The sequence below is a fragment of the Lampetra fluviatilis genome, chromosome 55, assembly GCF_964198595.1.
Source record: "Lampetra fluviatilis chromosome 55, kcLamFluv1.1, whole genome shotgun sequence".
Classification (NCBI taxonomy): Eukaryota; Metazoa; Chordata; class Hyperoartia; order Petromyzontiformes; family Petromyzontidae; genus Lampetra; species Lampetra fluviatilis.
The window spans coordinates 9,240,574-9,254,585 of record NC_136329.1 but is presented as its reverse complement, the minus strand read 5'-3'; the positions used below and the strand labels follow the sequence as shown (position 1 = coordinate 9,254,585).

Below are 14,012 nucleotides of genomic sequence, written 5' to 3'. Positions count from 1 at the left end.
CTCTAAAACCCTACAACTCTTAGACTCTACAACTCTAAAACCCTACAACTCTTAGACTATACAACTCTAAAACCCTACAACTCTTAAACTCTACAACTCTAAAACCCTACAACTCTTAGACTATACAACTCTAAAACCCTACAACTCTTAGACTATACAACTCTAAAACCCTACAACTCTTAAACTCTACAACTCTAAAACCCTACAACTCTTAGACTATACAACTCTAAAACCCTACAACTCTTAGACTATACAACTCTAAAACTCTACAACTCTAAAACCCTACAACTCTTTAACTATACAACTCTAAAACCTACAACTCTTAAACTCTACAACTCTAATACTCTAAAACTCAAACACTACAACACTACAACTTTAAATTTCGATTTAAAGCTTTCGTGACTGCAGGGATTCATCTTCTTGGTTCTTTCGGTAAAGTCACGTAGAAGGGAAATAATAAAATAATAAAAATAAAACATAATAAAATAATTCTCAGACGCTGTCTCCCCGACAGACCTGGTCTTCACCTGAGGACGGCTGCTTGCGTTGTGGCCGAAACGTCGTGAGAATTATTGTATTATGTTTTATTTTATTATTTTATTATTTACATTCTACGTGATTTTACTGAAAGAAACAAGAAGAAAAAACTTGAAGCAATCGTCTCACTCAGCAAGTTCCCACTCCTCACTTGAGCTCACCCCCCCCCCTCACGACCCCACCTCAGAGGTCGCAACCGGGTACCCGATACCCGTACCCTACCCTACCCGATACCCGTACCCTACCCGATACCCGTACCCTACCCGATACCCGTACCCCACCCGATACCCGTACCCCACCCGATACCCGTACCCTACCCGATACCCGTACCCCACCCGATACCCGTACCCCACCCGATACCCGTACCCTACCCGATACCCGTACCCCACCCGATACCCGTACCCTACCCGATACCCGCTACCCGTACCCGGCTGGGTACGGGTACCCGTTTGCGACCCTGGTGCGGCCGGGTACGGGTAGGCCGTGAGTCACTGGTGAGTCGCCGTTTGTCACTCATTTCCCAACGTCTTGTCTCCTCTCTCAATTCAAGTTCCTAGAATCAACCCACCCGCGCCTGCAACGTGGCTTCATCCAGAGGTCACAATCGGGTACCCGATACCCGTACCCTACCTGGGTATCGGGTACGGGTACCCGTTTGCGACCCTGGTGCGGCCGGGTACGGGTAAGGAATCATAACCCGTTTGCGACCTCCACCCCACCTCATCTCCCCCTCATAGCCACCACGCGGCTATCACTCATTCATTCACCCCATTCATCATCATCATCTTTGACTTCGATCTCCACAACCTGACACGGCCAATTGGTAAAGTTCCGTCACGTAAACAGAACGTGGCATCTTCTTGGTTCTTTTGGTAAAGTCATCACGTAGAAGGGAAGTAATAAAATAATAAAAATAAAACATAATAAAATAATTCTCACGACGTTTCGGCCACAACGCAAGCAGCCGTCCTCAGGTGAAAACCAGGTCTGTCGAGGCGACAGCGTCTGAATTAAACAGCACACGAGCTTGGAGCGTGTATATAAGCTGGGATGGGAGGGGGGGAAGGGCGCCTTGACAAAAGAATTTGCATATCAAGAGGAATTTAGCATATTTATGGGAAATGCAGGAATGTGATTAGTACTACTCATGCCCGTGCATTATGCAGGATTAGCAGCATCAAAGGGAGGCAATTCGTCACTAGCACAGCACCAGCCGGGGAGCAAAGTCACGACATTTACAATCCAAGTTCGACGTTTCGCCAGTAATTACAACCACCTTCGATTAGCACGCTTGTCTACGTATGGTGCGAAAGAAGTTCAACATTCATACACACAACACACTTGCCCCTAAAGCCTGGTTGAGGCTACACGGGGAGCTTTGTCTGTGTGTCATGAGTGATATCGCATATCACTGTGTCGTGTTGTTTGGGCCGCACACACACACACAGCGCAGATACTGTGCTGTGTGTGTGTGGCCCAAGGTTAGAGAGGGGAACACACATTCCAGCTTGAGTGAGTGAGTGTCGTTGTGAGAGTGTGAGTGAGTGTGAGAGTGAGTGAGTGTTGTAGAGTGTGTGAGTGAGTGTGAGAGTGTGTGAGTGTGTGAGTGAGTGTCGTAGAGTGAGTGAGTGTTGTAGAGTGTGTGAGTGAGTGTGAGAGTGTGTGAGTGTGTGAGTGAGTGTCGTTGTGAGAGTGAGTGAGTGTGAGAGTGAGTGAGTGAGTGTGAGAGTGAGTGAGTGTTGTAGAGTGTGTGAGTGAGTGAGTGTGAGAGTGTGAGAGTGAGTGTGAGAGTGTGAGAGTGTGAGAGTGAGTGTGAGAGTGTGTGAGTGAGTGTTGTAGAGTGAGTGAGTGTGAGAGTGTGAGAGTGAGTGTGAGAGTGTGAGAGTGAGTGAGTGAGTGTGAGAGTGAGTGAGTGTTGTAGAGTGTGTGAGTGAGTGTTGTAGAGTGTGTGAGAGAGTGTTGTAGAGTGTGTGAGTGAGTGTTGTAGAGTGTGTGAGAGAGTGTGAGAGTGAGTGAGTGAGTGTGAGAGTGAGTGAGTGTTGTAGAGTGAGTGAGTGAGTGTGAGAGTGTGTGAGTGAGTGTGAGAGTGAGTGAGTGAGTGAGTGTGAGAGTGAGTGAGTGAGTGAGTGTGAGAGTGAGTGAGTGTCGTAGAGTGAGTGTGAGAGTGAGTGAGTGTGAGAGTGAGTGAGTGTGAGAGTGAGTGAGTGTGAGAGTGAGTGAGTGAGTGTGAGAGTGAGTGAGTGAGTGTGAGAGTGAGTGAGTGTGAGAGAGTGAGTGTTAGAGTGAGTGAGTGAGTGTGAGAGTGAGTGAGTGAGTGTGAGAGTGAGTGAGTGAGTGTGAGAGTGAGTGAGTGAGTAAGTGAGTGAGTGTTAGAGTAAGTGTGAGAGTGAGTGAGTGTGAGAGTGAGTGAGTGTGAGAGTGAGTGAGTGAGTGTGAGAGTGAGTGAGTGAGTGTGTGAGTGAGTGAGTGTGTGAGTAAGTGAGTGAGTGTTAGAGTAAGTGTGAGAGTGAGTGAGTGAGTGTGAGAGTGAGTGAGTGAGTGTGAGAGTGAGTGAGTGAGTGTGAGAGTGAGTGAGTGTGAGAGTGAGTGTGAGAGTGAGTGAGTGTGAGAGTGAGTGTGAGAGTGAGTGTGAGAGTGAGTGAGTGAGTGTGAGAGTGAGTGAGTGTGAGAGTGAGTGAGTGTGTGAGTAAGTGAGTGAGTGTGAGAGTGAGTGAGTGTGTGAGTAAGTGAGTGAGTGTGAGAGTGAGTGAGTGTGTGAGTGAGTGAGTGTGTGAGTGAGTGAGTGTGTGAGTAAGTGAGTGAGTGTTAGAGTAAGTGTGAGAGTGAGTGAGTGAGTGTGAGAGTGAGTGAGTGTGTGAGTGAGTGAGTGTGTGAGTAAGTGAGTGAGTGTGAGAGTGAGTGAGTGAGTGTGAGAGTGAGTGAGTGAGTGTGAGAGTGAGTGAGTGAGTAAGTGAGTGAGTGTTAGAGTAAGTGTGAGAGTGAGTGAGTGTGAGAGTGAGTGAGTGTGAGAGTGAGTGAGTGAGTGTGAGAGTGAGTGAGTGAGTGTGAGAGTGAGTGAGTGTGTGAGTGAGTGAGTGTGTGAGTAAGTGAGTGAGTGTTAGAGTAAGTGTGAGAGTGAGTGAGTGAGTGTGAGAGTGAGTGAGTGAGTGTGAGAGTGAGTGAGTGAGTGTGAGAGTGAGTGAGTGTGAGAGTGAGTGAGTGTGAGAGTGAGTGAGTGTGAGAGTGAGTGTGAGAGTGAGTGTGAGAGTGAGTGAGTGAGTGTGAGAGTGAGTGAGTGTGAGAGTGAGTGAGTGTGTGAGTAAGTGAGTGAGTGTGAGAGTGAGTGAGTGTGTGAGTAAGTGAGTGAGTGTGAGAGTGAGTGAGTGTGTGAGTGAGTGAGTGTGTGAGTGAGTGAGTGTGTGAGTAAGTGAGTGAGTGTTAGAGTAAGTGTGAGAGTGAGTGAGTGAGTGTGAGAGTGAGTGAGTGTGTGAGTGAGTGAGTGTGTGAGTAAGTGAGTGAGTGTGAGAGTGAGTGAGTGAGTGTGAGAGTGAGTGAGTGAGTGTGAGAGTGAGTGAGTGAGTAAGTGAGTGAGTGTTAGAGTAAGTGTCGAGAGTCGAGTCGAGTGTGAGCGTGAGTGAGTGTCGCGAGCTGAGTGAGCTGAGTGCTGAGAGTGAGTCGAGTCGAGCTCTATCGAGTCGATCTAGATCTCTATCTATCTATCTACCTATCTATCTATAACTCTACCTATATTATCTATCTAGCGTATATCTATCTATGAGAGTCGAGTCTAGCTGAGTCTATCTCTATCGATCGATCGAGTATCTCTATCTATCTATATATCTATCTATCTATATATCTACCTATCTATCTATAACTCTACCTAGAGCTCTAGTCTGAGAGTAGTCGATATCGCTATCTAGTCTAGATCTCTATCTAGTATCTCGATCTATCTATCTATATCTCTATCTATCTATAGTGAGTCTAGTCTAGTGAGTAGTCGACCTATCTATCTATAACTCTGAGTCTTCGAGAGCTCGAGTCGATATCTCTATCTATCTATATCTCTAGCTGAGAGCTGCTGAGTGACTATCTCTATATCTATCTATATCTCTCTCTATCTATATCTCTATCTATCAATCTCTCTATCTATATCTCTATCTATCTATCAATCTCTCTATCTATCTCTCTCCAGTCTAGAGTGGTGCTTTAGTATCCGCTTAACTCGCCCATCGCACCGCCCCCGCCCTCGCCCCGAGTTCGAATCCCCACTCACAGCCCCCACCCCCCCCCCCTCCGTGAGAGAGCCGCAATTCATTCTCAGCCCCAGTCCTGGCCTCCCCCACGTCGACTCAGCCTCAAATGAGTGCCTGGTGTAGCGGTGTGTAGTAAACATCGCCACTGGGGAGACAAAGGCGGCCGGGCGTGGTGCCGTGCCGGCCTTCATAGGTGCTCGCTAACAGCACTTGCCCCGACAGCCTGTTGGAGGCTACCTGGGGGGACCTTTGTCAGTGTCTCCTTCACTCGCTACTGACAGCACTTGCCCCGACAGCCTGCTGGAGGCTACCTGGGGGGACCTTTGTCAGTGTCTCCTTCACTCGCTACTAACAGCACTTGCCCCGACAGCCTGCTGGAGGCTACCTGTGTGGAACCTTTGTCTTTGCCTAGGGCCTGGTGATCGCCGGACTGGCGGATCTCTTGCGCCCCGCCGACAAGCTCAGCGCCGCCCAGTCCGGAGTGCTCACAGCCACAGGTAGCAGCTCGCTCACACGCGGAGACACGCGCGGAGACACACGGAGACACGCGCGGGGACACGCGCGGGGACACGCGCGGGGACACACGGAGACACGCGCGGGGACACGCACGGAGACACGCACGGGGACACGCACGGAGACACGCGCGGAGACACGTGGAGACACGCACGGAGACACGCGGAGACACGCACGGAGACACGCACGGAGACACGCACGGGGACACGCACGGAGACACGCACGGGGACACGCACGGGGACACGCACGGAGACACGCACGGGGACACGCACGGGGACACGCACGGAGACACGCACGGAGACACGCACGGAGACACGCACGGAGACACGCACGGAGACACGCACGGAGACACGCACGGAGACACGCACGGAGACACGCACGGAGACACGTGGAGACACGCATGGGGACACGCACGGGGACACGCACGGGGACACGCGCGGAGACACGCGCGGAGACACGCGCGGAGACACGCGCGGAGACACGCACGGAGACACGCGCGGAGACACGCGCGGAGACACGCACGGAGACACGCGCGGAGATACGCACGGAGATACGCACGGACACACGCACGGACACACGCACGGAGACACGCACGGAGACACGCACGGGGACACGCACGGAGACACGCACGGAGACACGCACGGAGACACGCACGGAGACACGCACGGACACACGCACGGAGACACGCACGGAGACACGCACGGAGACACGCACGGAGACACGCACGGAGACACGCACGGAGACACGCACGGAGACACGCACGGAGACACGTGGAGACACGCATGGGGACACGCACGGGGACACGCACGGGGACACGCACGGGGACACGCACGGAGACACGCACGGAGACACGCACGGAGACACGCACGGACACACGCACGGACACACGCACGGAGACACGCACGGAGACACGCACGGAGACACGCACGGAGACACGCACGGGGACACGCACGGGGACACGCACGGGGACACGCACGGACACGCACGGAGACACGTGGAGACACGCACGGAGACACGCACGGAGACACGCACGGAGATACGCACGGACACACGCACGGACACACGCACGGAGACACGCACGGAGACACGCACGGGGACACGCACGGACACACGCACGGAGACACGCGCGGAGACACACGCGCGGAGACACACGCACGGAGACACGCACGGGGACACGCGCACGGAGATACGCACGGAGACACGCACGGAGACACGCACGGGGACACGCACGGGGACACGCACGGAGACACGCACGGAGACACGCACGGAGACACACGCACGGAGACACGCACGGGGACACACGCACGGAGACACGCGCGGAGACACACACGGAGACACACGCACGGAGACGCACGGAGACACGCGCGGAGACACACGCACGGAGACACGCACGGGGACACGCGCACGGAGATACGCACGGACACACGCACGGAGACACGCACGGAGACACGCACGGGGAGACACGCACGGGGAGACGCGCACGGAGACACGCACGGAGACACACGCACGGAGACACACGCACGGAGACACACGCACGGAGACACGCGCGGAGACACGCACGGAGACACGCACAGGGACACGCACGGAGACACGCGCGGAGACACGCACGGAGACACGCACGGGGACACACGCACGGAGACACACGCACGGAGACACGCGCGGAGACACACACGGAGACACGCACGGGGACACGCGCGGAGACACACGCGGAGACACGCACGGAGACACACGCACGGAGACACACGCGCGGGGACACACGCGCGGAGACACGCACAGGGACACGCACGGAGACACGCGCGGAGACACACGCGGAGACACACACGCGGAGACACACGCACGAGACACACGCGCGGGGACACGCGCGGAGACACGCACGGAGACACGCACAGGGACACGCACGGAGACACGCGCGGAGACACACGCGGAGACACGCACGGAGACACGCACGGAGGCACGCATGGAGACACGCGCGGAGACACGCACGGAGACACGCATGGAGACACGCACGGAGACACGCACGGAGACACTCACCCACAGAGACCAACAGAGACACACAGAGACACTCACCCACAGAGACCCACAGAGACCCACAGAGACACACAGAGACACACAGAGACACACAGAGACACACAGAGAGACACACAGAGACACACACAGAGGCACACACAGAGACACACATAGACACACATAGACACACATAGACACACACAGAGACACAGAGACACACATAGACACACATAGACACACGTGCCCCTAGGCAACAGGACCCCACCCCTACTGACAGCTGACTGAAGCACGGACGGCTGCCACTGGGGGTACCCCCAGGGAGGGGCTACCCCTGGGGGGGTGGGGTGGGGGTGGGGGTGGCTCCAGCAGTGACCTTGAGCCAGAGGGAGACGTGAATTGGCCCGTAAACACGTCGTGTTTGTGATCTGTTTTGCTCTGAGCGGATCCACATGGGGCTCGTGCGACGTCCCCGACTTGACGTATCCGTGCACTGCGAGCGAGCGGGTCACGGTGTGGGGTGGGGGGGGTGATTGTGAAAGTCGCTCGACCTTGCCCCAGTCCACTCTCGCGTGAGCTTGGTGCGGGTGGCGTGTCCTGGAGAGAGGTCTAGACACAGTCGCCCCGCCGCCGTGCGGTGAGCTCCTGCCCGGCAAGGCGACGAGGTCTAGCCACTGGGCCAGACCTGGTAGTAGTAGTGCAGAGTCAGAGTGAAGGCCTTAAATTTGGATTGAAAGCTTTCGTGACTGCAGGGATTGATCTTTTCTTGGTTCTTTCGGTAAAGTCACGTAGAATGGAAATAATAAAATAAAAATAAAAATAAAAATTTCTTTTGTTTTATTTATATTATTTTTATTATTTCCATTCTACGTGACTTTACCGAAAGAACCAAGAAGACTGATGGCCTTAATCTAAGTTGTCTTGTGGTTGTTGTTGTTGTTTGACTTGCATCCCACTGGGATGTTTGCACACAGCGTTGGTGTGTAACGGTGATTTTTTTCTGCAATATTTTGCCGTCTTTTCTTGGATTTTCTGTTTGCACTCAGTCACATAGTCACTTTAAGATGTTTCCTGTTCATGTTTTTGTTTGTTGCGGTTGCACCCGATTCAAGAGCCGAATGGCTAACAGGGCTACACCTAATACATGAACTTGAACTTGAACACCCAGCCACCGCATGCCCCAGAAGCGGATTCTGTTGTTCTCCCCTCACTCTCCCCTCACTCTCCCCTCTCTCTCCCTCTCTCTCCCCTCACTCTCCCCTCACTCTCCCCTCTCTCTCCCCTCACTCTCCCCTCACTGTCCCCTCACTCTCCCCTCTCTCTCCCCTCACTCTCCCCTCTCTCTCCCCTCACTCTCCCCTCTCTCTCCCCTCTCTCTCCCTCACTCTCCCCTCTCTCTCTCCTCTCTCTCCCCTCACTCTCCCCCCTCTCTCCCCACTCTCTCCCCACTCTCTCCCCACTCTCTCCCCACTCTCTCCCCTCTCTCTCCCTCTCTCTCCCCTCACTCTCCCCTCACTCTCCCCTCACTCTCCCCTCTCTCTCCCCTCTCTCTCCCCTCTCTCTCCCCTCTCTCTCCCCTCTCTCTCCCCTCACTCTCCCCTCTCTCTCCCCTCTCTCTCCCCTCTCTCTCCCCTCACTCTCCCCTCACTCTCCCCTCTCTCTCCCCTCACTCTCCCCTCTCTATCCCCTCTCTCTCCCTCACTCTCCCCTCTCTCTCCCTCTCTCTCCCCTCTCTCTCCCCTCTCTCTCCCCTCTCTCTCCCCTCTCTCTCCCCTCACTCTCCCCTCACTCTCCCCTCTCTCTCCCCTCACTCTCCCCACTCTCTCCCCACTCTCTCCCCTCACTCTCCCCCCTCTCTCCCCACTCTCTCCCCACTCTCTCCCCTCTCTCTCCCTCACTCTCCCTCACTCTCCCCTCACTCTCCCCTCACTCTCCCCTCTCTCTCCCCTCTCTCTCCCCTCTCTCTCCCCTCTCTCTCCCTCTCTCTCCCCTCTCTCTCCCCTCTCTCTCCCCTCTCTCTCCCCTCTCTCTCCCCTCTCTCTCCCCTCTCTCTCCCCTCTCTCTCCCCTCTCTCTCCCCTCTCTCTCCCCTCTCTCTCCCCTCTCTCTCCCTCTCTCTCCCCTCTCTCTCCCCTCTCTCTCCCCTCTCTCTCCCCTCTCTCTCCCCTCTCTCTCCCCTCTCTCTCCCCTCTCTCTCCCCTCTCTCTCCCCTCACTCTCCCTCTCTCTCCCCTCTCTATCCCCTCACTCTCCCCTCACTCTCCCCTCTCTCTCCCCTCTCTCTCCCCTCACTCTCCCCTCTCTCTCCCCTCTCTCTCCCCTCTCTCTCCCCTCTCTCTCCCCTCTCTCTCCCCTCTCTCTCCCCTCTCTCTCCCCTCTCTCTCCCCTCTCTCTCCCCTCTCTCTCCCCTCTCTCTCCCCTCTCTCTCCCCTCTCTCTCCCCTCTCTCTCCCTCTCTCTCCCCTCTCTCTCCCCTCTCTCTCCCCTCTCTCTCCCCTCTCTCTCCCCTCTCTCTCCCCTCTCTCTCCCTCTCTCTCCCCTCTCTCTCCCCTCACTCTCCCCTCACTCTCCCCTCTCTCTCCCCTCTCTCTCCCCTCACTCTCCCCTCACTCTCCCCTCACTCTCCCCTCACTCTCCCCCCACTCTCCCCTCACTCTCCCCTCACTCTCCCCTCACTCTCCCCTCACTCTCCCCTCACTCTCCCCTCACTCTCCCCTCACTCTCCCCTCACTCTCCCCTCTCTCTCCCCTCTCTCTCCCCTCACTCTCCCCTCACTCTCCCCTCACTCTCCCCTCACTCTCCCCTCACTCTCCCCTCACTCTCCCCTCACTCTCCCCTCACTCTCCCCTCACTCTCCCCTCACTCTCCCCTCACTCTCCCCTCACTCTCCCCTCACTCTCCCCTCACTCTCCCCTCACTCTCCCCTCACTCTCCCCTCACTCTCCCCTCTCTCTCCCCTCTCTCTCCCCTCTCTCTCCCCTCTCTCTCCCCTCTCTCTCCCCTCGCTCTCCCCTCGCTCTCCCCTCGCTCTCCCCTCGCTCTCCCCTCGCTCTCCCCTCGCTCTCCCCTCGCTCTCCCTCGCTCTCCCCTCGCTCTCCCCTCGCTCTCCCTCGCTCTCCCCTCGCTCTCCCCTCGCCCTCCCCTCGCCCTCCCCTCGCCCTCCCCTCGCCCTCCCTCGCCCTCCCCTCGCCCTCCCCTCGCCTCCCCTCGCCCTCCCCTCGCCCTCCCCTCGCCCTCCCCTCGCCCTCCCCTCGCCCTCCCCTCGCCCTCCCCTCGCCCTCCCCTCGCCCTCCCCTCGCCCTCCCCTCGCCCTCCCTCGCCCTCCCCTCGCCCTCCCCTCGCCCTCCCCTCGCCCTCCCCTCGCCCTCCCCTCGCCCTCCCCTCGCCCTCCCCTCGCCCTCCCCTCGCCCTCCCCTCGCCCTCCCCTCGCCCTCCCCTCGCCCTCCCTCGCCCTCCCCTCGCCTCCCCTCGCCCTCCCCTCGCCCTCCCTCGCCCTCCCCTCTCTCTCCCCCCGCTCTCCCCCCGCTCTCCCCCCGCTCTCCCCCGCTCTCCCCCCCGCTCTCCCCCCGCTCTCCCCCCGCTCTCCCCCCGCTCTCCCCCCGCTCTCCCCCCCCGCTCTCCCTCCCCCCGCTCTCCCCCCGCTCTCCCCCCGCTCTCCCCCCGCTCTCCCCCCGCTCTCCCCCGCTCTCCCCCCGCTCTCCCCCCCGCTCTCCCCCCGCTCTCCCCTCGCTCTCCCCTCGCTCTCCCCCTCGCTCTCCCCTCGCTCTCCCCTCGCTCTCCCCTCGCTCTCCCCTCGCTCTCCCCCTCCCTCCCCTCTAGGCACGGTGTGGTCTCGCTACTCTCTCGTCATCACGCCAGTCAACTACAACCTCTTCGCCGTCAACCTCTTCCTCGCGTTCGCTGGCGGCACGCAGCTCTTCCGCATTTGGAGGTCAGAGACGATCAATAGCGTCGATCAATAGCGTCGATCAATAGTATCGATCAATAGCGTCGATCAATAGCGAGCATTTCACAACTTCTCCTCTCCCGTGGCCCTTCCTGGTTCCTCGGTAAAGTGACGTATAAAGATAATATAATAAATTAAATAATACTAGCATACTACGACGTTTCGATTGCAACACAAGCAATCGTCATCGGGTATAAAAGAAATAGCAACACAAATCTAACCAGAAAACTATAGACAGACATACAAGCAGACAGACATCACAAAGATACACAGAGAGAGAACACGTATCGGCACAAACAGAGAGAGGTCGTCTCTGTCACGAAAGCTCCAAAATTAACTCTTGAGACTTCTCTCCACTATTCAGATATTTTGCTGTGACAGTTTCACCTGAAGACGGAAGCTTGTGTTGCCTCCGAAACGTCGTGACTTTATTGTTTTTATTTTTTATTAATTTTAATTTAATTTTTTTACCTACACGGTGACTTTACCGAAAGAACCAAGAGTGTGAATCCTTGCAGTCACGAAAGCTTCAAATCTAGAACTGGGGGGTGGTGTTTGCCGGCCGCAAGCGCCAGATCACCCGGCGAGCCACGAGGGGAACGTGCGATGGCGGCGTGGCTGGGGGAGCGAGGGACGTTCTCACATGAACTGGACCTTGGCGGTGGACACTCGCTATTGAGACGTGAAATGTCACTGCGGAGGAAGGAGCCGGAGCTGGTGGAGGAGGTGGAAATGTAGCGACCTCCACACACAGCGTTGGCACAGGTGTGGTGGTCAAGATAGACACACGCGCCACAACCTAGGGGAGGGGTAGGTACCGGTCTGAACCGGTCCGAACCGGTCGGGCAAGAGGCGGTTGAAACCGCTCTGAGGGGAGGGGGCTGGCGAGAGCTGGGGGCCCCCAGAAGCCCCGCCCCTCAGAGAGAGGGAGAATATAAGACGGCTCCCAGAGAGCGGGAGGCAGTCCATCTCATCTCAAGCTGAAGCAAGAAGCCGCCCGAAGACCCTGGACCCCAAGCCACCGATGTCCTCCGACAGGGCCGGGCTGAGCGGGGTGCCAGTGGTGGGTTAGCCTCCCCTGGGCTAGAGAGCCGGAGGGCTTGAGTAGGGAGTGTGGTTAGATTAGCCCGGAGGCTGTACCTCCCTAGGTTGTGGTAAAGGGGCCATTCCCCAGTGTGTCAAGATGTCTAGCTGTTAGTGAACAAAAGCGGGTGGGCTCTAAGAAGTCTCTGCCTCCTTCGAGAACGTTACACAGGAACCAAACGTCTCCATCGGGGGGTGTGATCTCTCTCCTATTGCGGAGTAGCCCCTGGTGAGAGGGCCCCGGCGGGTGTGGGGATACTCACAAGCCCCCGGCTGGGTGATGTTCAGCTGGAGATTGTCCCAGTGGATGAGAGGGTCACCTCAATGAGACTTCGGGTCTCAAAAAGGGAAACTCTGACTGTTGTCTGTGCTCATGCACCAAACAGCAGTTCAGAGTGTTCATGCTTCTTGGAGTAGGTGGGTGCAGTGCGGCTGAGCCCTCTTTTCCCGGAGTGACGCTGTCTCCCCGACAGACCTGGTCTTCACCTGAGGACGGCTGCTTGCGTTGTGGCCGAAACGTCGTGAGAATTGTATTTTATTATGTTTTATTATTTTATGATTTCCCTTCTACGTGACTTTACCGAAAGAACCGAGAAGATGAATCCCTGCAGTCACGAAAGAAGCTTTAAATCGACATTTTATTATGTTTTATTTTAATTATTTTATTATTTCCCTTCTACGTGACGACTTTACCGAAAGAACCAAGAAGGTGAACCAGGCTGTGTTTCACTAAGGGTGGCGTAACTTAAAGGAACACTTTGAGGAGCTCCTCAACCCTCAGTCATGGTAAGTGGGAGATCGGTCGGTGAATCGGTGCGGCGTCCTCAGTGTTTTGCGCGCCGTACCGTCCCGTGGTAGTGGAGCGAGAGCTGAGTTCTCGTGCAAAGCTCTCGGTTTACCGGTCGATCCATGTTCCCACCCTCACCTGTGGCGAAGAGCTTTGGGTAATGACCGAAAGGATGAGATCGCAGTTACGAGGTGCTGTGATCGGGCAAAGAGCTCGGTAAGCCTCAGAGCCACTGCTCCTCCGCAGTGAGAGGGAGGACAGTTCAGGTGGTTCAGGCACCTGGTAATGATGATGCCTCCACCTGGAACTCTACGGGACGACGCTTCCCACTGGGCGAAAACCCTGGGGCCGGCACTGGCCACACTGGTGGGACGATGTCGCTCGGCTGGCCTGGGAACGTCTGGGAATGCCTGCGTTACAATCTGTCGATAGGGAAAGGGAGGTCTGGACCGCCCTACTCAACATGCGGATTGAGAAATGAACGAATGATTATTGGTGATTTAATAGTTGTGATCAATAGGGATGATCAATGGTGTGTTGTGTGTGCCTCCAGATTCGACCAAGAGCAGAAGGCCAAGGCAAAGCAAGAGGATTAGACGCAGCACACACACGCACGCACACACCTACACGCACACACACACACACCTACACACACACACCTACACACTCACACACCTACCCACACACCTACACGCACACACACACCTACACACACACACGCACCTACACACACACCTACACACACACACCTACACACTCACACACCTACCCACACACCTACACGCACACACACACCTACACACACACCTACACGCACACACACACACCTACACGCACACACACACACCTACACACACACACACGCTCACACACACACACGCTCACACACACACACCTACACGGTCACCCACCA

The 14,012-nt window shown here is 56.1% G+C and overlaps 1 protein-coding gene across 1 annotated transcript in view; it reads left to right on the top strand.

Moving 5' to 3' along the window:
- Nucleotides 1-13,790, top strand: part of LOC144949980 (uncharacterized) — a 31,748-nt gene extending 17,958 nt beyond the window's left edge. Inside the window, exons 5-7 of the mRNA XM_078879969.1 lie at nucleotides 5,182-5,266; nucleotides 11,103-11,214; nucleotides 13,653-13,790. Of these exons, the coding sequence (XP_078736095.1) occupies nucleotides 5,182-5,266; nucleotides 11,103-11,214; nucleotides 13,653-13,695 (240 nt within the window). The 3' untranslated portion in view covers nucleotides 13,696-13,790. The remainder of the gene's footprint in view (nucleotides 1-5,181; nucleotides 5,267-11,102; nucleotides 11,215-13,652) is intronic.
- The last annotated feature ends 222 nt before the right edge of the window (nucleotides 13,791-14,012 follow it).